The sequence below is a fragment of the Mus caroli genome, unplaced genomic scaffold (genome assembly GCF_978045245.1).
Source record: "Mus caroli unplaced genomic scaffold, Mus_caroli_1 scaffold_1, whole genome shotgun sequence".
In the NCBI taxonomy this organism is placed as follows: Eukaryota; Metazoa; Chordata; class Mammalia; order Rodentia; family Muridae; genus Mus; species Mus caroli.
This window is the reverse complement of record NW_028227256.1, coordinates 112,953,513-112,980,078: the sequence shown is the minus strand read 5'-3', so window position 1 is coordinate 112,980,078 and position 26,566 is coordinate 112,953,513. Positions and strand designations below refer to the sequence as shown.

The 26,566-nt window shown below is 38.9% G+C and overlaps 1 protein-coding gene across 2 annotated transcripts in view; it reads right to left on the bottom strand.

Annotated features, from left to right (window-relative positions):
• Cntnap5 (contactin associated protein family member 5) overlaps nt 1-26,566 on the bottom strand; it is a 928,932-nt gene that overhangs the window by 489,468 nt on the left and 412,898 nt on the right. For both annotated transcript variants that reach the window (XM_029481690.2, XM_029481709.2), the window contains 2 exons: nt 24,389-24,573; nt 7,748-7,891 (listed from right to left, as the gene is read on the bottom strand). In XM_029481690.2, the coding sequence (XP_029337550.1) occupies nt 7,748-7,891; nt 24,389-24,573 (329 nt within the window). The remainder of the gene's footprint in view (nt 1-7,747; nt 7,892-24,388; nt 24,574-26,566) is intronic.

Below are 26,566 nucleotides of genomic sequence, written 5' to 3'. Positions count from 1 at the left end.
AGATTCATTCATTAAGGGAATAATATAAAGGTTCCTGACACCAAGAAACCTACATTGACCTTTCACATTCTATTGAATTTTACTTTCAGTTATTCTGTTTATTTAGTACTGAATTTAACCTATCTCATCATTAAAAGTGAAAAGCAGCCGGATGTGGTGGCGCACGCCTTAATCCCAGCACTCAGGAGGCAAAGGCAAGCGGATTTCTGAGTTCGAGGCCAGACTGGTCTACAAAGTGAGTTCCAGGATAGCCAGAGCTATACAGAGAAACCCTGTCTCAAAAAACTGAGGAAAAAAAAAAAAAAAGAAAGAAAAAAAGAAAGAAAAGCCACAATCTTCTAGCTGCCTCAGCCTCCTACAGAAATCAGGCCATACCCCTACCCATGCAATCTGTCCATTAAGACAAAAATTGACTGAAGCCTGCTATGACTGTTGGCAGGCCTTGATTGAAAAATGTCCAGCTTCCTCCCTCACAAAGCTGCCCAGGAACAAGGCAACTATAAGCTTAGTGCCTTCCTGCCTTAACTTCAGAAATGCACCTGGACCACTATGTTGGACTAGATTTAGTCAGAAGCAAACAGGCATACCAAAAAACACACACACACACACACACATACACACACACACACACACACTGCTGCAAAATCTTGCAAGAGTCTGAAGCCTTTTTTTCACGTGGTTAATAGGCTTTTTCCTTCATACAACCATCTACTCAAGTTGGCTGCCCACCTCAAGATTGAGAAAGAAGGCTCTCCCTTCAAAGCCATCCCCCAATTCTATGTGCTATGAGGCTTTATATCTAATGATCTCCCTCTTCAGGCCTAATCAGGGCTTTCCACAGAAGGAGGTGCCCTTACCTCATAATGCTTAGTCACTCATTCTGAATGTGTAAATTTCTGTTAGCTTTTTATAATCCTCTGTCCCTTCTTTTCAATTTCCAACAGAAGATATTATCTAGAATGGTGTATATAGAACTTTCCTTTGAGGATATAGTCTTGGAGAGCACAGAAATCCTACATAAGGCATAGAGCTAGGCTTTCCTTGTCTCTGATCCAATATGACTAGATGTCAGAGTAACAAAACAGTTAACCACTCAGATTTTGATCCACAGTCATGAGACAGAGGAACTGCACTGGAATGGCCGAGTCTTTGTAATATTAATATTTGCCACCAGTGATACAACTCCTCCAACAAGGCCATACATTCTAAGCCTTCCCAAAAAATTCTACCAACTGGAAATCCAGAATTCAAACATGAGCCCACAGGGAGACAATTTTTGTTGAAATCACCAGAGTCACCCCTGTGTTAGCAATTAGTAATTAGCAATAAGCAATAAATTGGAAAACCAATGATCACCTAAATAAGGTGGGTAATCTAAATTGTCATGAGTAAACAGAAAATTTTTCAGAAATCTTAAGTGTTATCTACTGGTGGGCAAGTGGTATTATCCAGTTATTTCCAGAACAAGTCAGGGACTACATACGATCTTGTAAATACCATCATACGTCTTCCCGGATTTATTTTGGCTGGCAAAGGGGACAGCATAACATAAAACAAATGTTTTATGACAAGTTCCTATCTGTTTGGTATAATTTTTAAAACACACACTTGCTCCTTGCCTGGTCTCCTTTCCTGGTGCCGCAGTCCCTCACAACTTAGCTCAGAGATCAGGTGACTGTTGGCTCCAGTTCCATCCTGCCCATTCCTCCGGCTGGCTCTGCTAGGCCACCCAACAATTCCCCTCCACACACGCACCTGTGAGAACTCTTGGAGCTATGGTTAACATTCCACTGACTGACCACCCCAGCGGCCCGCCTTCTCCTGCCCACCTGAGTCACCGAAGATAGAAAACACCAGACAGCCTTAATATTTTAAAGCCAGATAAACACAGCTGCTGGGCATGCAATCTATTGTCCTAAACTCATCTGCTATCTTATATCATGATCCAGGGATCCATCCCATAATTAGCCTCCAAACGATGACACCATTGCATACACTAGCAAGCTTTTGCTGAAAGGACCCTGATATAGCTGTCTCTTGTGAGAATAGGCCGGGGCCTAGCAAACACAGAAGTGGATGCTCACAGTCAGCTATTGGATGGATCACAGGGCCCCCAATGGAGGAGCTAGAGAAAGTATCCAAGGAGCTAAAGAGATCTGCAACCCTGTAGGTGCAAAAACATTATGAACTAACCAGTACCCCGGAGCTCTTGACTCTAGCTGCATATGTATCAAAAGATGGCCTAGTCGGCCATCACTGGAAAGAGAGGCCCATTGGACAGGCAAACTTTATATGCCCCAGTACAGGGGAATGCCAGGGCCAAAAAATGGGAATGGGTGGGTAGGGAAGTGGGGGAGGGGGAGGGTATGGGAGACTTTGGGGATAGCATTGGAAATGTAATTGAGGAAAATGCGTAATAAAAAAAAATATTTAAAAAAAATGATTCTTCAGGTGGTTGATTCCGCCACCAATTCTAATAGCTCCCAGGTCTACATGGAGTCCTTGCTCCTTTCTCCAAAGCCTGGCTGAAAGCCCCTTTCCCTATCTCATGTCCTCCTCTTCCACTTGGGACCCACAAATCCTGCCTCTATATCTTTGCCAGGCAATTGGCTTCTTCTTTATTGACATATCAGCTCCTCCCCCTCCATCTATCAAAAGTAAACAGTACAGAGTAACTATGCGACCATTTCTACTCAGCCCATCTGCACAAAAACATCACAAGAACTCTAAATAAAATTACGAGTGATATCAGAAAAATAATGGGCCTTAACAAGCTTTTCATTGTGTTATTATGCTTAATGAATAATTTATGCATGTAGGCCATTCAGGAGAAATAAAGGTGGCCTCTCACTGCAGAGTGGTATCAATATGGCATTGTAGAAAGTAAGGGCTCGCTATAGAGTTGGTTAGTAGTATGGGCAGCCCGGAGTCTCCACTGAAGTTCTCTGGTGTGTGTGTGGTGGTGGTGGGAGTGGAGTCACACTTAGGGCAGCAATGAGGTTTTATACCCATTCTAGACAAACAGTGATAAGAAAAACCCTAAGAAGATATTGATCTCCTACATGTCTGGAAGCAACAAGTAGCATTTCATCTCCCAGTTTTGACAAAGACTAGGTAAATCTGAATTTCTATGCCTATACAGGGTTATTGAGAGTAAACCTCCCCATACTCTGCTTAGACTGAGTCAAAGAAATACATTTTAAATAGAAGGTTTAAATATGATTTATATAACATAATGAAATATCAGTTTTTTTCTATAACATATCTTCAAAACAGACTGTTGATGGTAGTCTTCACTGAGATGATGGAAATGTTAGAATATGACAAATTGAAAGCAGACTTTATATTGTAAACTGTCTCAAAAAACAAATATAAGAGGTCATTTAGAAAACAGAAGGACCTAGTAACAAATAGAAAGTCGTAGTAATTAAATGAAAGATATAAAATAATAAAATGAAAGTTTTAGAACTCCAAAACTCGTGGGTTGAACCTCCAACATCCACATACAAAGCTGGGTGTGGCCATATACCTGTACCCTCAGCACTACTTGGAGTGGAGACAGGAGCATCACCGGGACTTGCTGGCTGCCAATCAGCCTGTGTTCAGTGAAGAGAACTTGTCCCAAGTCAAAATACTGAACATGATTGAGCACATAATATTCTCTGATCTCAGTGCATACAGAAAGATGGATGCCCTTACAAAAACAAAAGCACAATACACTCACACACACCCCAGAGACAGAGAGAGAAAGTGATCCATTAAATCTTTAAAAATAACAGACACATGTTATAACAATAAGGAGAACAGAACATCATACTGGTGAACCTATAACACCATTTGCAAATAATACATCAAATATTTAAAGGTTGAAGCTATTTACTTTGAGTATCATATAAATTAAAGTAGTTTGGAAAGCTATAATAAAAAGGTGGTATAGCTCAGAAAGAATATATGAAATACCCTAGATATAAAAGTGTCCAGATTGACACTGGAGAAATGGCTCAGTGCTTGAGTGTATATGACATTTTTAGAAAACCTAAGATTATTTCCTAGCACCCATATTAGTTGTGATGGATTATACAAGTGCCTATAACTCTGGCTCCTGGAGATCCCATGCTGTCTTTGGAGCTCAATGATTACCTAAAGATATGTTCTCCCCTCTGTCAGAGCATACACATAAATAAAAGTTACACACACAAACACACCCTCACACACACACACACACACACACACACACACACACACACACACACGGGTGCCCAAACAAATGAGAACAGTAAGCTTCCCAAAGAAAATGACACAGAGCTGTTGAAGCACAGTAAAATATACATTCAAGGAACTGAGAAAAACTCAAACAGAAAGTACCATAAAAGCCCAAATCATGTCATCACACTCAAACTTCTAATATCAAAGATAAACTTTGATATAACCTAATATGCACAGAAAAATCAACCTGTTACAATCCATTTGTCACTGAGAGCAGAGGGAAAGGAGGCAACATTTCCATATGCTAAGTGAAAAGAGCTAACCTCTTACTTTATATCAAGAAGTCAACCATAGTACTCCCAGGTTGGAAAGAGGACACAGAGAGAGAGAGAGAGAGAGAGAGAGACAGAGAGAGAGAGAGAGACAGACACAGAGAGAGAGAGACAGAGAGAGAATGAATGTGGTATATTCACATATACTCCAAAAAGAATAGGTAAAAGGAAGTATCAAAAATAGAGGGAAATAAAATGGAAATCTAAGATAATAAAGAAAAAGAGACACAATACATTTTTAAAATAAAAATTAGTTTGTTGTATGGTAATGCAGTATATATATACATATATATCATATATTAAACTATATTAGAATGATTTCATATAGTTTTAAAGAGAAGACTGTAATTGTACAATTTACAAGTTTAAAAAGAGAACCTTGCCGGAAAGAAAATTTTTAAAAATTATCTAAATGGGTCATTGTGACAAATGTGCTCAGTGACTTGCCCTGGCTAAAGATCAATGGCAGTAAAGAGAAAATATAGCTTTCTCTTTAGTCACTGGCTCCATGACTTAGAACATTATATTATTTGCAACACTGGTTCTTGCTATGCTATGTGGCTAGAAAGAAAGTTGAATATTCATACCTGTCTCTGAAAAACCCAGAACAACTAAAACTATAGGCAGAATTGAAACCTGGGCACAAAACATTATATCTCTTTTTATTAGTCATAGTTTTCCTGTCATCTATCCTTCCTTGTGCTTGATATTACCTTCTCTTGGTTTTCCTGACAAATTAATAATAAATAAATAAATCCTTTTGTTTTAAATATTCCAAATTATTTTGGAAGTTTAATCCAAAGACAAAACCAACTGATAATGTTCTAATTACAATGAAAGAGAATAATAATTAACACAATTAAGTCAACACAAGGATAGACAAATTTAAAAATAGGTAACCTTTCTACATTTCAATTAAATTGATAAAATAATAAAGACATTAAGCTATGAGAATTTATACATACACTAACTCTTCAAAAAGCACAAACAAAAACTATGCAGAGATACATGGACACACAAAAATGAAATTCTAAAATTTACTCAACACACATATTATTTTATGAAGTGAAGAATTAAATCAACAGAACAAATAGAAAGCAAGATCAATAGATCAATATTTAAGGTCTTACATACCAATAATTGCATTATATGTAAATAGCCCAAGTATTCCAAGTAAAGTTTTGAATGGATTACAATTCATTATACAACTATTTGTTGTCAACAAAAAAAAAACAATGATAAAGACAATTTAAAAGAAAAACAATGGGGATAAACCCTATAGAATCCTAAAGTTGAAAAGAGCTTGTCTGTCACTGGTGGCACAGACCTTTAATTTTAGCGCTTGGGAAACAAAGAAAGATCTCTGAGTTTAAGATAAGCCTGGAACACATATCAGGACAGCCAGACCTTCACAGAGAACTCTGGTCTCAACACAAACAAATGGATAACGCAATAAAACAAAAGAAGAGCTCATATGTCAATATTACTGTCAGGTAAAGTAGACTTTAAAGCAAGGTTATCATCAGAGAAAGAGAATGCTATTACATGGCAAACAGGCTCTAATACCCTGCACAAATAGTACTAAATAGAACTCAACATGTCGTCACAACAAACACTCTGATAACTGGAAGAAATATACAGATGTTTAATTATATCTGGAAGCATACATATTATTATTAATATCTCTCTCTCTCTCTCTCTCTATATATATATATATATATATATATATATATATATATACATAAAATGAGTGGTTGTGCCTTCTACATATGTCAGTGAAGCTATACCCATAAATTTTCACAATACAGCTGACAGGACAATGTGGATGGGGAAATCTGAAAAGATGAAGAGCTACAGAAAATGAAAGGCTCCTGAGAGTGAGAGAGAACATGAGTTTTCTCCAGAGATAAGCCTCTTCATAGGTTGTCCAATTTCAATCAATCAGCCCTAAAAAGATACATACTGACAGCAATAAATGCAGTTAGTCTGGTGTGTGTGTGTGTGTGTGTGTGTGTGTGTGTGTGTGTGTGTCTGTGTGTATGTTTAATAATAACTAAAGAAAGGGGGCCAGAAATTTGAAAGGGAGTGTGGAGAGATGTCCCAGAAATTTGTGTGAGGAGGGAATATTGAAGGAAAAAAATTTAAGGCTCCTTATATAACTCAAGGAGTGTTACGGGAAATAGATGTTAGTAAATTAGAGAAAGTCCTTTAATCTACTGTGATTATAAGTGATCCACAAGGATCCCCTAAGACACTAACAGTGCAGTAGCATTTAAAATGTCCTATTTAATAAATCCAATCAGTAGACATATACTGTCCTAGCTATGGATTTCACCAGGGCTTGTGCTTTCATTGCACTTCTTGGAAATTGTAAGGAAATCCCATATAAGTCTGCATAGATCTCAAATCTTCGTCACAGCCAATAAAGCAGCATTCTCTGAATGTCTGCACTTGACTTTACCAATGAAGGGATAGGAGCCACTCCTTGTTAGCTGGCTCTTTTCCATGACAGAGTCAGCATGTAGTACAATGAGAATTAATTTTTCATTTTTAATTTTTAAGACAGGGCTTTTGTAGCAAAGCCTTGTCTCAGAGTTGCTATGTAATAGAGCATGACTTAAAATCATGATCTGCCTGCTTTCACCTCTGATGTGGTGAGATTACAGGTGTGCTGCATCATTCCAGTTGTAGGTTGAAGATGAAATACTCCACACAGGCTCACATGTATGAGCTACTAGTATTCAGGAGGCATCCCTATTTGGGAAGGTTGTGGAACCTTAAAAAGGCAGGACTTTATTTTACGTTGGTCACTGGCAGATGGCCTGGATGTTTTATAGCCCAGGCCCAAGTTCTATTCACTCTGCTTCTTAAGTGCTAATGGGCTGTAACCAGCCAGACTCCTACTTCTTATTGCCACAATGACTTCTCTGCCAGAATGAAATGTATTTTCTCATATTATGAGCCAGAATACAGCTTACTTACTTTAAATTGCTTCTTGTCAGGCCAGTTAGAAAATTAACAAACATGCCTATTTTTATGTTGTGGTGGGAATGGAATCCAGAGTTTCATGCATGCTAGGCAGGCACTCTTAACTACATACCAAGCTTTGGATGGTGAAAATGCTAAATGCATAAGACAAACCCAGTGTGAGTACCAGAAGCAAGACTTACCAAAGTCCACAAACCACCTGTTAACAGACAGTGACTTACCACTGAGTAGATCTGATGCTTGCGTCTTTTAGCCAAATCAATTATGTTCACTCCATTGTAGTAAAGGTTTTCAATACAGCCATGGAAGTTTTTCTTTAAAAATGTCCCAGGTTTGCTTGGTACTGGAATTCCTCCGAAACTGAGCTTTATGGTGGAAGAAATAGAAGTCAACTATTGGTTACAAGGAGGAATGTAAGAGAAGTACATTTCTCTAGACTTAGTTGTATTTGTGAGGCAAGAAGCTTTAGTAATTACAGATGCCACCCGATTACTCATTTAAAGGATACTTACTAGCCTATGTTAAAAGATCTATCATTGTTTTCCTCTTAAGGACTCACTTTACACATTTTCATATCTTTCTTAAAACTGTTAATACTAAATAAAACAGTAATTTACAGGAACAAAAAAGAGAAAAGGAGAAAAATCAATATCTTATCTGAAGCACAGCAGCAGAGAAGATACAGGCATAAAAAAGCTAAGAAATGAAGCAGATTCATTCACCCATAGTGAAACCCAATTCCAAAACCCAAAATATCAAAGAGCTTATATGCACAACATTGTTTTCACAACTGTTATCTATAAAGATAAAAGATTGAAATAATACCAAATGCCCTATGGATTTGAGACTCAGTTAAGAATCTGCCTAATGAAACTGTTAGTATAACCATTATTAGCAATGCAATTTGATTGTAAAGTACAAGAATTATAATTGGTAGTGTAAGATGTAGTGATGAGAAAGTGATGAGAAAGTTGTGCACACAAGGGCCAGGAGATGCTAGTGAGTAAAAGCACTAGATATACAGCCTCAGCAACCCAAGCTTGAGTCCTAGAACCCTTGTTAAAACAAACAAACAAACAAACAAACAAACACAGCAGTAAAAAACTCATCCTAGGCAAATGGTTGGACCTGGAGGGCATCATCCTAAGTGAGGTAACACAATCACAAAAGAACTCAAATGATATGTACTCACTGATAAGTGGATATTAGCCCAGAAACTTAGTATACCCGAGATATAAGATACAATTTGCAAAACACATGAAACTGAAGAAGAACAAAGACCAAAGTGTGGACACTTTGCCCCTTCTTAGAATTGGAAACATTCACCCAGGGAAGGAGTTACAGAGACAAAGTTTGGAGCTGAGACAAAAGGATGGACCATCTAGAGACTGCCATATCCAGGGATCCATCCCATAATTGGCCTCCAAACGATGACACCATGCATACACTAGCAAGCTTTTGCTGAAAGGACCCTGATATAGCTGTCTCTTGTGAGAATAGGCCGGGGCCTAGCAAACACAGAAGTGGATGCTCACAGTCAGCTATTGGATGGATCACAGGGCCCCCAATGGAGGAGCTAGAGAAAGTATCCAAGGAGCTAAAGAGATCTGCAACCCTGTAGGTGCAACAACATTATGAACTAACCAGTACCCCGGAGCTCTTGACTCTAGTTGCATATGTATCAAAAGATGGCCTAGTCGGCCATCACTGGAAAGAGAGGCCCATTGGACATGCAAACGTTATATGCCCCAGTACAGGGGAATGCCAGGGCCAAAAAAAAATGGGAATGGGTGGGTAGGGAAGAGGGGTGGGAGGGTATGGGAGACTTTTGGGATAGCATTGGAAATGTAATTGAGGAAAATATGTAATAAAAAAATATTTAAAAAAAAACCTCATCCAAATGAGGTAGCCTACATTTGTGGTCCCTGCACTACTATGAACAGATGGTAGGCCATGCCAAGAGAGACATCCAGAATCTCACAGCCAGCTACTCTGGAGTTACACTGCAGCAGCTAAATCAGAAGAGACCCTACCTCAAGTTGTAAAGCAAACAACTACTGAAAGTTATGCTCTGACATGCTCAGGCATGCCATGATATATCCATGAAAGCACACACATACACACCCACAGAGAGAGGGAGAGGGAGAGGGAGAGGGAGAGGGGGAGGGGGAGGGGGAGGGGAAGAGGGAGAGGGAGAGGGAGAGGGAGGGGGAGAGAGGGAGAGGGAGGGGGAGAGAGGGAGAGGGAGAGAGGGAGGGGGAGAGAGGGAGAGGGAGGGGGAGAGAGGGAGAGGGAGAGGGAGAGGGAGAGGGAGAGGGAGAGGGAGAGGGAGAGGGAGAGGGAGAGGGAGAGGGAGAGGGAGAGGGATCTACAAAGATTAGGAACAGAGTTACAATTTTTAATTGTAGATGTCTGGGATGATTTTAGGATATTAGTTTCTTTTATTGTGTATATTTTCTGTAAAGTAACAAAAAATGAATCATGGATATAGTAAAGAACAATATATCTATTGGGAATACTACTCCTGTTTTGCTAGACTAGAGGATAGTAAATATCCTCTCACTTTCCTCACCCTTATTAACTAGGAATCAGGTTTTCTCTATTGCATGGAAATACCACATTACCTAGGACTCTCTTCCCCCTTGTATCTCTAACTCTTTCCTCTTGCTCTTCCCTGGCCAATCTTTCTGTCTCTGTCTCCCCCAACATACACAAACCTTTCTTTCTTCCTTCTGTGCCTTTTTTCATTTCTCTCCTCTTTCCTCTGTCTCCTCCATGTCCTCCCCCACCCACCCCTCTCTGCCTCCTCTCTCTTGCATGTACAATGTTAGAGGAGAACACGGTCTCCCAAGTCGTAACATTGTCTTTCTGTCTTTCTTAGCATTAGTCAGACAGATCTTTTTTCTTATAAGTTATAAAATGTTTTAAATATTTCTTACTATGATGGGACTATACCCTGTTTATTACTTTTCCTTGTGCTTTGCATTCAAAGCATTATAACACTTTCATGTATTTTTAAATTGGAAGTCTTTGTTATTATTTAACCAGATCTCTACATATGCTTTCTGGGTAATTTCTTTGAATTTGAGGAGTGCACTCATAGGAAGTACACAAAACATTTAATTTTTCAATTGAATTTTCTATATTTTTACACGGTTTATTTTTCTGGTCATAATTTCCTAAGACCTAGCTAAAACATTTTAAAGAATTTTCAAGAATAATAATATAGAAATCTAGATATAAAGCATGGAAACAACAATATAAACTTTCGATTTTCCTATTGTACAGTGATTGTGACTCCTTATTAAGAAAGTATTTCCACACTCGTTCTATATATTGTTTATTTATTTTCTTTTTATTGACATATATTAAATAACAGTGAAATGTAATTTTATTCTTTGAAAATGAACATTATAGAATGTAAAAGTGTTAAGTTTATTTTGACAGTAATTCTAGCACAGAGTCTTGAGTTCACAAAATCAACGTGAACTTTTTTAACTACTCTGTATTGTATTTGTTCTAAAATGGACATATACATATTTTAAGTAGCAAATTAATTTAAGTTTTAATTGCTTTGTTCAAGTCAAGATTTGTCTGATAGGAACTAAGAAATTTATTTTATAACAGTTTTTAAATCTTGAAAAAGCTTAAAAATACTTATGAAAAATGAGGATAATTATTTACAAAGGCATTTTTCACACAATGTATTTGTATTGGCTATTTTATTTTTTATATTTCAAATCCCCCTTTCTGGTGTGCTAGCTATTATTAAAAGGTTTATTCTTATTCTGTGATTTTTAGAAGAATTAAATTTACAATGTACAATCATTATAAGAAACTTTTATTTTTATGATTTTGAACAGCTAGTGGTAAATTTGTTCTCTTAATTTTTATGTTAGCCACCTTTAATTTCTAAAAGAAACCACTTTTCTTCTGCTTCAGACATTGAAATTTGTGGCTATAGAATGGTTCTTGAAAAGACTAATGGAAAATAAAAAGCATTGTCTTCTCAATAACAAGATTTAAATCAAGAGATTTAAGGTAGAAATATTGTAGAAGGGAAATATGAGCAATAATAAATGTAACAAAACTGCAATCTGGTGTGGCATGGAGAGGGAACAACCTGTATTACTGAATGGGAGATTTGGAAAGAGATGTGGTGAGAATGGGAACACAGCAGGGAAGGCTTCCTTGCTGATCCTCTCTGGGGCACATAAACAGGAAGAAAGCACTAGGGATACTTAATTCTGATTGAACTGTATGAAGAGTCAGTATTGGTCAAACATCTAGGCATTTCTGTGAGATGATTTCAAAAGTGGTATAATTAAGATAGGACCATTCAGCAGGAGGGGTCATGAACTGACTAAAAACAGAGAAAGCAAGTTGTACATAGTACTTGTCTTTCTCTGCCTCTTGACTGTGGATGCAATATGACTAGCTGTGCCAGTTTCTGCTGACATTCCCTTTTTGGCATAATGGACTGTGTCCTCAAACTGAGCCAAAACAGTTCCCTTTCCTTAAGTTACTTTCTGCCCCATCAATATGTAAAGTAGATAAGAAAGAATTTATGCCATGATTCTTGTATCCATTACACTTCAAGGCTCTTAAAAATGGCTTGGGATTCAGAACAGTCCCAGAATAAAACATCTGGCACACAATATTCAAGGCCTGAGAGCAGTAAGGATGTGACTTTGTTACTCTTCTAAGTCTGCCAAAGACACTAGAACAGGAAAATAATTTCAATGTACTGAGCCTCTCAGAAAATCCACAAATGGCAGGTAACTGGATTGGGAGAGTCCATGAGATATATCTCACAGACCACACCATGACAAAAAGTCCCATACAAAAGCAATAGAAATTGGCCCAAGATTATCTTGGACCCAATCCAGTTGAAATTTCTAGGTGACATTTTCAGGAAGAGCAAGTAAGTGACATGTCTGTGGTAATGATGTAAGGCATCTTGATCAGACACCAAGCTGATTAACAGCCCACAGTAAAGAAATAAGGAACTAGCTCTTTATGTAGATGGCTTTAGGAAGCATCAACTAATTATTATTCAATGTCTTACCTAGCTTTAGATACCAACTTGACACAGACTGGAATTATTCCTGGAAGTCTTAACTGAGGGTCTACCCAAATCATATTGTGTTTATGAGAGGTTGTCTTGATTGCTTATTTGTTTGAGAGGACACACTGCTGGCAATTCCATGCCTAAGCATGTGGATCTGATATATTAAGAAAGCAAGTTGGGCGTAGGCCTAAGAACACCAGGTTTCTGTTCAAGTTTCAGATAGAGTTGGATTGACTCCCTTCAATGATGGATTGTGACCTGGAAGTATATACCAAGTAAGTGCTTCCTAGCCCAAGTTGCCTTGTTAGAGTATTTTATTATAGCAACAGAATGAATGTAGGACAATCATCACAGTTACAACTATCCCTCAAAAGCATGGGTTTGTCACTGTAGAGCAGACTGAGTCCAACAAGAAAAGAAAATCAAAATTGAACTGAGGTACACTTGGCCATGACTATCCATTTCAAACGTGAATTATACTTTTAGCATGTTTTCTATTAGAAGAGAAAATTTAAATTTATTTTGTGAAACACACAAACAAACCAACAAACAAAAAATTAGCAACAAAAACCTCCTAAGAGTAGATGAGGTCCCAGTGGAGAAATGCCCTCTACTTTAGATTTTCCAATGGAGGATTTGAAATGATAATTGTATTGTGAATTGGAGTCTTAGTTTATTAGCAGGTAGTCAGACTGGAAAACTCTGGTCCGTGGATTGAAATTTTTGCTTCATACATGTCAATTTCTCTAAACATTTCCCAACACCATAAATGCTATTACATAGAAAACAATGAATTCTTCACTAGTATTCATGATCTCAGGTCATTTGTGTTTGATTTTTATCTGATTTATGAAATGTTTGATAGTAAAAGTTAAGATGTTTACTTTGAACTAGCTCTTTGACCAAGTAAGTCTAGTGTATGATTCACAATAGATAAATTATCGAAGCTATTATTTACACAATTAGCATTGACTGCTTACAAACTGTTCTGACTTGTTCCCTTGTGTGACAGATATTCAAGTTCGTGATTTGGGTTTTCTTCTTGACTTTGCAACCCCATGTTCTCAAGAAAATGTCATAGCTGTGACAAACATTCTATAAGGTTGAATTTTAACTTCTGCCATTGTACTGAATGAGAATCTTACAGATCTGGTCTCTATTTAGTCTTCTCTATAGCTATCCAGTGTCCATTTCTCTGTGTGACCTAACATCCTTTTGACAGCTAGCTCCCACCAACCAAAAGTTTTTAAAATGTCATGAGAAAACATTCATGACCTAAGCAGGAAGTTCTCACTTGCCTGTAGGTGATTGTAATGTGTTTATAAGAAAGGGGGTGTATGTTCTATGTCAGTGTGGTGAGGAATGGGGAAAGAGGTGCCTAGGTGGGCTCATGCTGAGCATCCCTTCACCCTGAGGGACCACACACACACACACACACACACACACACACACACACAGGAAGGTATAGTAGAGAATAGAGTTTATTCAGGATGTGGGGAGGGGAGTTAAGAGGGTAGTAGAGGCAGAGAAAGCCAGAGAGATTAGGGGAGTAGAAGAGTAGGGGAGACCAGCCATGAACATGTGGAGGAGGTCAGGGAAGGGAATGGGGAGAGAGGGGGGAAGGGAAGCAGAGAAAAAGCAAAGAGAGAAACAAGAGAGCAAGCAGGGTCAAGTAGCCCCTTTTATACTGGGTCAGGCCTACCTGCCTGTTGCCAGGTAACTGTGGGCAGAGCTTAGACAGAATGCTAACAACAGATCTTCCCTTCAAATTTCTTTGATATGTGATTTTTTTTTTTTTTTTTTTTTTTTTAATTACCACGCTGGCTCACACTATTAGAGGCAGTGTGTATCTGGGTTCTTGGGTCAGGGTCACTTGTATTTGGGACCATAATAAATTACCTCTTACTCCATTGAGGTGACTCTGTCCCTTGAATAATTACCTTAGCTGTACCACGTCCCTTAGATAAATTCCCTTAACCTTCCTCCCACTGCCTTTCACCAGAAACATGCTACAGGGCAGCTTACAGCCTGGCAGAGTGAGCCAGTTTTAGAGTGGTAGTGGCTAGTTTTTCTCCTAAGTGTTGTCTTTGTTTATATTTTATATGATACCCTCTATAGTAAATATAGAGTAAATTAGGAAGCATAATGACAGACTAACAATGACTTTTAAATTTTTATCTTAATTTTTACTTTCAGAGGTACCAGTTATCCTATGCTGTTTTCTATACACTTTAATGAGTTTATCTTTAAAATATTATAAATTACATTTGCTTCAAAAGCATATCATATATATATGTGTGTATATATATATATATATATATATATGCACATATTTGTGGATGTGTTCATGTGTATGCACTTGTATTAACAGATAGGCATGTGTATGCATGTGGAGGTCAAGGTTCAACATTAAGTATCTTCCTCAACCAACTTCTACCACACTTTTTGACACAAGGTCTCTCATTTAACCCAGTGCTTACTAATTTGCCCAGACTGGGTATCCTAGGAGCTCCCAGTATCTTTTCATTTCTATCTCCTCAGTGGTGGAACACAAGCCACTATGCCCAGTTAACATTTTCCATAGGGTTGGGAAATGAAATTCAAGTGATTATGTTTGTGTAGCATACACTTTATGAAATGAGGTACCTCCACAGCCCCCTCAATTCTGAGTATGTGATTCAAACATAGATCAAAACAACACTTGTTGATTTGGATCAAAATATATGATAAGCAATTTTTTTTCTCATTCTGCTTTGACCTTGGGCTTTTAGACATTGTTGTCTTGTCACTTGCTTGTCCTGACAAATTACAGTCTTCCTTTCTTTAATCTTAGACTCAAATGAAAACAGAGAGACTGAATATTCTACACACAGTTTGCATTGGCCAATATCTTCTCTCTGAGAATCTTATGGGATTTCTGGTGTCACAGGCTGCAGCCAGAAGAATTGCAGGAAAACACCCTCTTTCATGTTAAATGTGTGAAGCTCTACAACTTGCTTCTCTTTCATTTGACCTTATTACCATGCTTTTCTCTCATAGCTACCTCTTTTCTCTGATCTTTGATGCTGCTTCCAAGAGGTCCCTCACTCTTTTACTAAATTTTTCTCTAGCTCAATTTAAATTCTGATTCCAAAGTTTATAATGTTAAAGTCTCTCAAAATATGTTACTATTTTGTTTTGCCTTTGCTCTGGTAGCCACCTTGGTGATGGAAATTTTCCAACAATAGATATGAGCTGTTGACTTCTTTTTTATTCTCCTCTGAAATATAACCATACTGGATGTCTCCTAGCTCTATGGAAATTCCATGGCTAACAGTCAAAGTTTATGAATTTGTAGAACTATACAACAAGACCAGTGCTCTTAATTTTCTGATAAATTCTCTTTATTTTTACATATTGATTTGAGAGTTGGTGAGATAGCTAAGGATATAAAAACACTTACCAAAAAGCTTGACAGTATGAATTGATCCCTAGAATTCAAATACTAGAAGAAAAGCATGGAGTGCTGCAAGCTGACCTCTGACTTCCATAGATGATCCATAACAAGCACATGCCCACAGACTTGTACACACAATAATGAATAAAAACCTAATAAAATATTTCACATCAATTTGGTTCTAAATGTTTGAGTATGCACATGCACTCGTGTGGATACTTGTCAAAGATCAGTCCAGAGTATACAAACCAAGACAATATCTCTCCTCTGGATTTGAGGCCGGCTGGCAAGTGAGACAAATCCATCTGTAATTTTCTCACCGGGACTGAGGTGTGAATGCCTGCCAACACATCAGGCTTCCATCAATGTGTTCCTTATTTTATTTGTTTATTTTGTCAACTTCACATAATGTCATCTAGGAAGAACCTAAATTGGGGAAATACCTCCATCAAATGGCTATATGAAGTCCTTGGGGACATTTTCTTAATTAATGACTGGTTTGTAATGGGACAGGCTATTGTGAGCAATGCACCCACAGGTGAGGGGTCCTGGGGTAATAAGGAAGGCAGGCTGATGAAGCCATAGGAAACAAGCCAGCAAGCAGTGCTCTTCCAGAGACTGTGCTGGAGTGCCTCACTTGGCTTTCTTCAGTGATTGACATCTGCTTGGAAGAATGACAGGAAGTAAATAAACCCTTTCCTCCTCAATGGGCTTTGGTCATGGTATTTATCACAGCAGAGAATGCAAACTAGAACAATGTGCTGAGGATGGGGTGCAGATTCTCATTTTAAAAAGCCCAACACTTTTCTAACTGAGCCATCTATCCTCTGGGTCACATGAAACCTCATTAAGGAGAGCCCAAGCTATATGCCTGGGATTCAGTCATGCTTGATGACTTTCTATCATTAGAAATGAAGCCAGTAATCTCAATTTTCTGAGGAAATATATATATATTTTTAAGCATTGATTTGCATTGATTTCAAATGCCTGCAACCTCCACTCTGTGGCCATGGACTATAACACCTACACTGTGAGCCCCAAATAACCAAAAAACAAAACAATACAAAAACAAAAACAAAACTCAAAAATGTTGCCCACATGATGTGGTGGTAGTATAGTATCACAGCAAGAGCAAGTAACCAATACATAGAGTGTCTCTCCTTTATCCTGAAACTTGCCAATTCAGCAAGATTGGTTGACAAGTGAGAATTCACCTATCTCTGCTGACACAACACTGAGATTCTAAATATGCACCACAGCATCTGAAGGACACAGCCTCTTCACTTCCCTGACTCTGTGTCAGGCTAGAGAAGTTAGCACTCTTTCCCCAAACCCCTTCATAGACACATCTGGCCTTTGGAAAGGGCAGACAAAGAGGAGCTAGCCTGGCACAGAACTATTGCAATTCCCCTTTCCCGTTACATGATAGAATCCCCTTCCCCCCTTATAACCCTTACCCCTACAGGTAGCTGCCAGCCTGGGGAATAGTCAAAAAGCAGCCTCCAAGTCACCAAAACTCACACTCCCTTTGATTAAGAGCCACCACTTCTCCAGTGCAGATGGCTCCTGCCATTGAAGGAAGCAGGCACCAATATCCTTGAAACTATAAAAAGCCCACTCTTAGACTATAGGAAAGGATAACTAAGTGTTACCAGATAGCTGTGACCAGTTTGTAAAAATACACCAGCTTCTGATAGTGCATGCAATAAGTTACTTTTACTTTTCCCAGGTCAGGAAGTTACCTTTCCAGATGCACGGTTCACCCTGCTGTCTGAACAAATGTTATCAGGTTTGAAGGATAGCACTCTGTTAGTACCTCCCCAGTCACATAACAAAAAGTTCGAGGATCTCAACTTTTGTATATGCATATATGTTTGTGTGTGTGTGTGTATGTGTATATATATATATATATATATATATATATATATATATATATATATATATGTATTCCAAGGTCCAAGGCAGCCCTGGACATGAGCATCGCATTCCTATCCTGCAGAGTGGTAAAGGCTTATGATCTGAGTCAGACTCATATAATAGAGACCCTCTTTGTTCTTGCATGGGACTCAATTCCTGGCATTATTCTGGGGTTCCTGAGAACTGGGCATAACTCATCTAACACTTTTGACATCAAATTCTCAAACTTGAATGATTTATTGACTGAGCAATTTCCTCAGCTAAGTTCTATCTTTAAGAAAACTCAAAATTCCATAGACCCTGTATGCTATCAGTCTATCAGCCTGACCTGACAGTTTGCCACATTTCTCTAGACACAGACAATGATCAGAACCATGCTCTTTCAGAGCCTGCTACAGGCCTTGCAGAGAAAAAACAGAAGGCAAAGCAGAGAGTAACAGATGCTGCCAGTGGGGTTTCAGCAGTACAAATTGACCACTTCAGCTTTCCCACAGGTCACCACATGGTTTCCCATGTGTGACTAGGTCTTACACTTAAGGTTGGAGCATGAGGAAAGCCTGTGGTTCCTCCTGCTAAATGAATAAATGGTTATCTTTCACAAACTGAGACCACAGTGGGCAAACCAGCCACAGATTGGTCTAACATAAATGTTTGGGTGTTGTTCCAATATATCAGTCACTAAGTTCTTTGGCCAACTGGTCAAATTGTATACATTTTATTTCTCTAGAAAAGAACTGGATGAAAGTCTTTGTTTCAGTGTTTTCAATCTGCCTAAGAGACAGGAGTCCCTGCTGTGGACACAGCATTTATCTGTGAATCCAGAGACCACATCCTGCTTGCTAGGAACAATGCTCATGGGCCAGGTGAAAAGATCACAAATGTGTCACTACTGTTTTGAACCCTGTGTTCCACTCATGTGAGTCTTTTGACTAGTAAATGTGATGTCACTATCAAAATCTCTTCCTGCCTGTTCTTCTGAGGATAAGAGGGAACTGTATACAGAATGAACAAACCTGGACATGGTATAATGTGACTTTGAAGGTAATTTGATCATGCCAGTAGAGTTGAATATATTTCATTGAATTTGCTTGATTTGTAACTCTTTAAATATTTAGATTAGGACATGTGGCTCTCCATTTGTACTCTTGCCCCAGGCTCTGTGTATGTCTGAGACAGACTGGCTAATTTTCTATTATTTTACTGATGACTGCAGTAATTCACCCAGTATTCAAAATGTCTGATTAGCCACCTCCATTAGAAATGGAAGGCTAATTAAGTATGCTATCAACATTCTACCAGAAAATTGAATAAAACAAGAAAATATATTGTAAGTTGCTTCTGTGAATGCTGATAGAAATCAATAAATTCAGGTTTGGTGGCTCAGCACTGTGCTGTGACTTTAGCTGCTTTTTAGGGAGAGCTGAAAGATCTCAAGCAACCCTGCCACAGGGAGCCTGCCAAATCAACCTTATTTGGGGCAGAAGCTGAGTGGTTGGACACTTGCCTCACATGCATGAGTCTCTCAATTCAAACTCCAGCACTGAAAAAACAATAAAGGGGAGGAGGGATGGGCTTTCTTGGTATAATGTTAATATTAAAGGACTTTCTGTCATGCTTAATGTCATTTTAAAATATGTAATACATATTAACATGTGTCCGTTTTGTATGTAGCAGATGTACAACTCAGTCTTCATGTGGTTCCTGAACAACTGAAGCAGGGGTTATCCCAAAAGCTATTGCCTGTATGTGGGATATGTTCTTCTAGCTAGGCTGCCTGTCTGGCCTTAGTAGGAGAGGATGCACCTAGCTTCACAGAGACTTGATGTGCTGGGATAGGATATACCCAGAGTAGTGCCCACCGGCTCAGAGGAGAATGAGAGGGCATGATGGGGGAAGTATTGTCATAGGAGTCATGGAGAGGGACATAGTGAGCAGGATGTAAAGTGAATAAAAACAAACAAACAAACAAACAAAAAAAAACCAAAGATGTTTCTTTTGCATGGCATATCCATGTGTGCACGTGAATACTCACACATGTGTGTGAACAATCATATGGTGGCCAGAGCTCCACTGGATGCTCTCCTCCTCGATTATTTATTTATTTTAACACATTTATTTAATATTTAGAGAGTTAGTTAGGGTGGGGAGATATATTTCTGCCACAGAGCACATGTGGAAGCTGGGGAATAGTTGAGAGAGATGGTCCTTGCTATACACCATGTAGGAATCAGGGACTAAATGCAGATCATCAGGCTTGGCATTTACCTGCTGACCCTGGTAAGATACCAACCATTCAGTTCATTATTTTATTTTATTTTTATTTTTATTTTTTTAGTTTCTAGTGATAGAGTCACTGAACCTGGTGTTTTTTTATTAAGCTAGTATAGTTTTCCAGTAAGCCCCAGGGATCATCTCTTCCATGCCTTTCCAGTTCTGGGATTATATTAATACATAAAAGCCCTTGAGGTAATGTTTTATACCATTTCTTATTTATAGTATTCAAGGAAATACAAAACCAACACGGCCAAAAATTTCAGGAGCCATAATGGGACAAGCTAATAACTAGTAGGTGATCATCCTGAAATCGCCTGCTTTGGATTATTATACAATCTGTGATAGGTGTGCCTTTATTAAGCAAGGCTGTAAGGGATTCATCTTAGGAAAGATTCCTGCTATTAATATGCTTTTCTTATTATTATCAAACATAAATAACAATCACTAAGTAATAACACACCCCTTTGCGGTAGATCTCTGCAGACACAAGAAGATGTGATGTCTTGTAGTGATGCTACATAGACAAATAAATTATTTAAGTCTTAATGATGATGGTGTAAGAATTCCTAAAACTTTATTTGTAATTATTAAGCTCTTTTGTAGTGGGACTGCTATTAGGTCCTTTTCTGATAGTCAAAACTGCAATGAGAACTCTGCCAGTCTCCCAAGTATCACCAAGTATCTTAGATAGTAACCAGACTTTCTCTTACTCAGAGCACATTCAAAGAGCTTGTAAAACAACTAACCAAAGGTCATAAAAAGGGAACTAATGACTTATTATAGGTGCTAGGACAGAAGAGAAAATATTGACTTGGTTTATCTATACAAAACTTCACTACATAACTTAGTTATGATCTTAATCCTTCAGTGAACCTGTGGAGCTGAGACAGGTGATGAATGTTAGCCAGATAATTACTCCTAATGGATATGCATGTAAACATTCTCTGTTGCAAACTTCTATCTCAATTTATGATTTGATTTTTTTGTTTGTTTGTTTGAACTTGTGATGAACTTTGTAACATGAGGTCGTGTATTCTGAAAGATGTATAAGTACTGAAGACAAAGAAGAGAGGGAAGAATTTTTTGCTTTTCCCCACTTAGAGTAGAAATATTTTCCCTTTTCCCACTTAGGGTCTTTTTGCCTTTCCCCTTAAATAGTTTTCATAGGAAACTTTTTACAACTTAGTAATAAACTCTACAAGTGTCCCATTTTCTTCCTGGGACTTCTGACTAGCAGGCTGAAAGTTAGAGCCCAGCAATTCCTGCTGAGAGAGAACAAAGGCCACATTGCTTAATTCTCTCCCGTTAGGCTACAGGTGTTAATCACCTAAGCCTGCAGCAGTCTTTCACCCTCAGAAAGAGCAAAAAAAAAAAGCCTTTAGGACTTTTTAGAAGTTATCATCAGCATTTCAGTACAGTTAGAGAGCTAGAAAGCCCTCACATGGTGGTGGTGGTGTGGGGGGTGTTCTGGTTGTTTGATATTGCTGTTCTTCCTATGAGGTTGTAAAACCCCTTCAGCTCCTACAGTCCTTGCCCTAACTTTTCCATTGGAGCCCCCACACTCAGTCCAATGTTTGGCTGTGTACATCTGCATTTGTGTTTGTGAGGCTCTGGCAGAGCCTCCCTCAGCGTACAGCTAGCTATACCAGGTTCCTGTCAGTAAGAGCTTCTTGGCATCAGCAATAGTGTCTTGGTTCTGTGATTGCAGATAGGATGGATCCCTAGGTGGGGCAGTCTCTGGATGGCCTTTCCTTAGGTCTCTGCTCCATTCTCTCACTACATTTCCTTTTGACAGGAAAAAATCTGGATTAATATTTTTGAGGTGGGTGGGTGACCCCATCACTCAACCGGAGGCCATGCCTTTCCACTGGATATGGTCTCTACAGATTTTCTCTTCCCTTTGTTGGTTGTTGTCTTGACATTTGTTAAAGATGTCGCTGTTCTTTGAAGTAAACCTACTTTACTGTGATCTCTTTTGTTTTTTTACTCAATTAAACAAGTTGTCACAGGAAATTTATGGGTATTTGAAGATTTTTCCAGAGTCAGCAATTTAAAAATACCTACCTGGTATTTTGCACTTTGAGTTAAAATATGTCAATGTGCCTTTTGAAGTTACTGAATGACACATATTATCTACAATACTGAACAGAAGTTGGCATCAAAGGAAAAGACCTTTCTTAAGGCTTATGATGAAGACTGAAAGAGGAAAACCTGGCTGTTACTAATTTTCCATTATTTCTTTCTCCTTAATTTTATTCCCCTATCCTACCAGGGTCTTAAATTGTGTTCAAATGTTTCCTAGTCACTGTCTACCAATCACTTATAGGTTAGTTTCTTCTGCTCGTAAAACACCCCGATAAAGCAATTTAAAGAAGGAAGGATTTTTTTCTGCTCACCATTCAGGGATACAATATATCATGGAAGGGAATTCTCAGTAATGTGAGCATGAGGTAGCTCCATAGTCACATGGCACCCACAACCACGAAACAGAAACAGAGTGATGAGTGATTGTATTCAGCTCACATTCTCCTTTTAATACAGTCCAGGATCTCATCCCGTGGATTAGTGACATTCACAGGGCTGTGTTCCCAGCTCAATTAACCTAAGAATCCCTATGCTCTGGATGGTTTTATGTCAAGTTAACATAAACTATGGTCACTGGGGCAGAGTGATCCTTAATTGAAAATTTTCCTACAAAATTGGCTTGTGGAGAAGCTTGTATTGCATTCCCTTGATTTATGGTTGATGTGGGGAATCCCATCTCACAGTAAGTGATGTCCCTCATGGGGTGGTAGCCCTGGACCTTACATATATAAGAAACCTGTCTGAGTAAGGCACAAGGAACAAGCCGGTAAACATGGTCTCTACTATTAGGAGGTGTGGCCTTTTGGAGTAGGTGTGTTATTGTGGGTATGTGCATTAAGACCTTCCTCCTAGCTGCCTAGAAGACATAGTGATCTTCAGAAAAAGATGTAGAACTCTCAGATCCTCCTGCACTATGCTTCCCTGGATCCAGCCATGCTCCTGCTTAGATGATAATGGACTGACCTTCTGAACCTGTAAGCCAGCCCCAGTTAAATGTTGCCATTATAAGAGTTGCATTGGTCATGGTATATGTTCACAGCAGTAAAACCCTAACTAAGACAGCTTCTGCTGAGGATATCTGGATCCTTCTTTCAAGACATAGTAGAGTTTTCTGCTGGAAATCATGTACCTCATTCTGTGAACAAAATGTTCTGTCTCTGCCTGCCCCTACCCCAAAAGACTAGTATGTGACTCAGGGGAACCAAACTCAAGTCATCAGCCTTCGTAGCATATCCCTTTACTGGATGAGCCATCTTGCTAGTTCATGCTGAGATTCTCTTGATACTTTCTGTATCTTTTATTAGTACAACTAATTGATATTGTTCAAGAATGAATAGTCATATGTAACCAAGAAACAATAACACTGGGAGGTTATATATATCCAGATGTGTGCACACATGATCTCACATACACACACAAACACACACCCCACATATATGTACACACTTAAAGAAACATGCACATTTTTATGGTTGGCTTTAAATGTCCACTTGCTACAACTTAGAATCACTTGGGAAGAGAGTCAATTGAGTCTTTTTTAGACTGAACTCTATCTGGTCTGTAGAAGACTATTTTAATTGCTGATTGAGGTAGGGAGAGTCACTCTGAATGTGGTCTGTGCAATCACATGGGTTGTGCCCTGAACTGCATAATGTGAAGAAAGTTACTAGAGAATAAACAAGGGAGAAAAAATGCATTCATTTTCTTTTATCTTCACTGTGGATACAATGTGACTGGCTAGGATTTGAGTTCTTGTCTTGACTTCTCTGAAATGATGGATTTTAATCATAAAAGCCAAATAAACCACTTGTTGCCAGTTGTTTTTTATCACATCAACAAAAATGATACTAAGTCACACACACATACACACACCACAGAGAGTAAAAAAGAAGTATTGATTTTTAGCATATACCTTTGATATCTTCCTTATCAGGGAAACAAGGCTTGACCAAGGCATTTCCAGATGGCAGTGCAGATTCTTCCTGGGAGACTCCTCCCTTGTAGCCTAGCCCACATGGAGGCTACTCTATATACTGACTTCCCTCCCATTTCTGGGAACCTGTGGGAGGATTGACTTACCTCATAGTCAATGTCCAGAGAATCTGTGTCACCCTTGATCCGGAAGTGCTGCGTGTTCATGTCCACAGTGAAGTTTGCCTGCTTGCCCACACGCTCCAGGAGAACTGAATGCCAGTGCTGGTCATCCAGAAGGCTACCCAGGATGACCAAGGGCACAGTGCTGCTGAACCGAGCTTTGCTGTCATCTGCAGAGGGAGGAAGAAAGAATGGAGTCTTAGTTAAAGCAGCATTGAATTTTACACATCAACAGCACTGATTGCTGGTTACCTGAGGTTTCCTAAAACAAACCCTGCTCAACCTCTACCTTGCAGACACTTACCAGAAGGGCACTTACCAGAAGTCATGCACAGACTTTCCCTCTGATTCTAGAACCCAGTCCTGGACTCTACTTCCTGACAGAAAATATAATCTGTCCCAGGTTTCCAGGAGACCAGCAATTGTACAGTGACAGGAATGTTTCTAGTATTGGTCACAGGAGTAAGATTGAAAGAGAAGTTTACATGTTTTAAAAAAACAAAAAAACAAATGCACACACACACACACACACGAATTTTGAGGATTATGAAGGAAGAAAGCAGACCTTGACCCAACTTTGGAGCAAGCCAGTGGCCATAAAGAGTGTGTCTATGCACACAGGAACAGAAAAAAAAAAAAAAAAGAAAGAAAGAAAACAAACTTTTGAGTGCCTACTGTATGATCTGAGTCCCTCTACCAAAAAGGCAATGGCTGTCATTACCACACAGATTTTGTCTCAACGTTAAAAAGAGACTGTCATTACTGATAGTATATATTTTTAAATCTTCAGATATCATATTCTGAGTGGAGTGGTGACAGAAACAATTTTCTTAAACTAAGTTTAATGTATCAGAGGTCCAAATGATGTTTCAGTGTATAAAGGTGTTGGCTGCCAAGCCTGATAGCGAGAGTTAGATATTGGCACACACAAGATGTGTGCATGTACATTTACACTCCCCTCACACACACACAAACACACAAACACACAGACACACAAACACACACACATGGGCACAGGTGACACTGTATGATCTTCAGGGGCCAGGTATAGCTAATCTAGGCTGTTCACTCCGACCTTCAGTATGTCTCACTGAATAAGGATGACTACCTTCCAGCAGGAGTTGAAATGGGGACTTCACACTTAGCATACTTGAAAAATAAGGCTCATGAATTAATGCCTGCTTCTATTTTGTTGATTTATTATTTGTTTGTTCCACAAAGTCGAATTCTCAGCATTGTCAGATTATGCAAATACCTTCCTAAATGTCCCCTTATCTTCTTCCTTCCTTTCTTCTGCAGTACATTGTAATCTAGCTGTACTCATCAGAGTCATATAGAGAAAAGCTAAGGAGGGGAGGTGGAGCTCTCTCTTCTGGAGCTTTAATGGTGGTATCTTTCAGTAATAGTAGTGAGGAAAGATGACCACATAAATACAGACAAGAGGCTAAGTACACAGGAAGAGGTAGTGTCCACCCAAGATGGAGGAACTGGTACCCAGGGGGAAGGGTGGCAGGGACAGTGGAAGGGTCCTTAGCAGAGGAGAGCTGACGGACAAGGCTAGCAACATCCTCCAGGACTGTATGAGATTGTTCTAGTTTATTATCACAGAAGGAAGGTTAAGTTAGCAATAACATAAGATTTGACATTTGCTGCTAGTTCAGCTTCTTTAAAAGTTATGCCAACTTTTAACACACATTTCTTTAAGTGTGTGTGTGTGTGTGTGTGTGTGTACCCAATGCACCATTGGAGGCCAGAGACAGCCTTGAACGTCAGTCTTCACCTTCAATTTTGCTTCACACAGAGTACTTTGGTTGCCCCTGAATATCCCTGAATAACCAGCCTATGAGGCTCTGCAGACTCTCTCTTATCTCTGTCTCTCAACCTGCAGTAAAAACTTATAAAAAGTTGTCAATAGTCTGGATTTAGTCAAGTGCTGGGGATCTAAATTTAGATTCTCACACATAAGTGACAAACACTTGACCCATTGAGCCATCTCCCTAAGCCACTTACTGTATATTTCTTTTGGTGTGGGAAGAGTTGAACAATCTCTTCATTTTTATTTCATTTTTGTAAGCCATATTCTCTGACTTTTGACCGCTTGTATTGACAACAATTTTGATTTAGTCAAACTTCTGCAGTATAAACTTTGAGGGTATCTTCCTG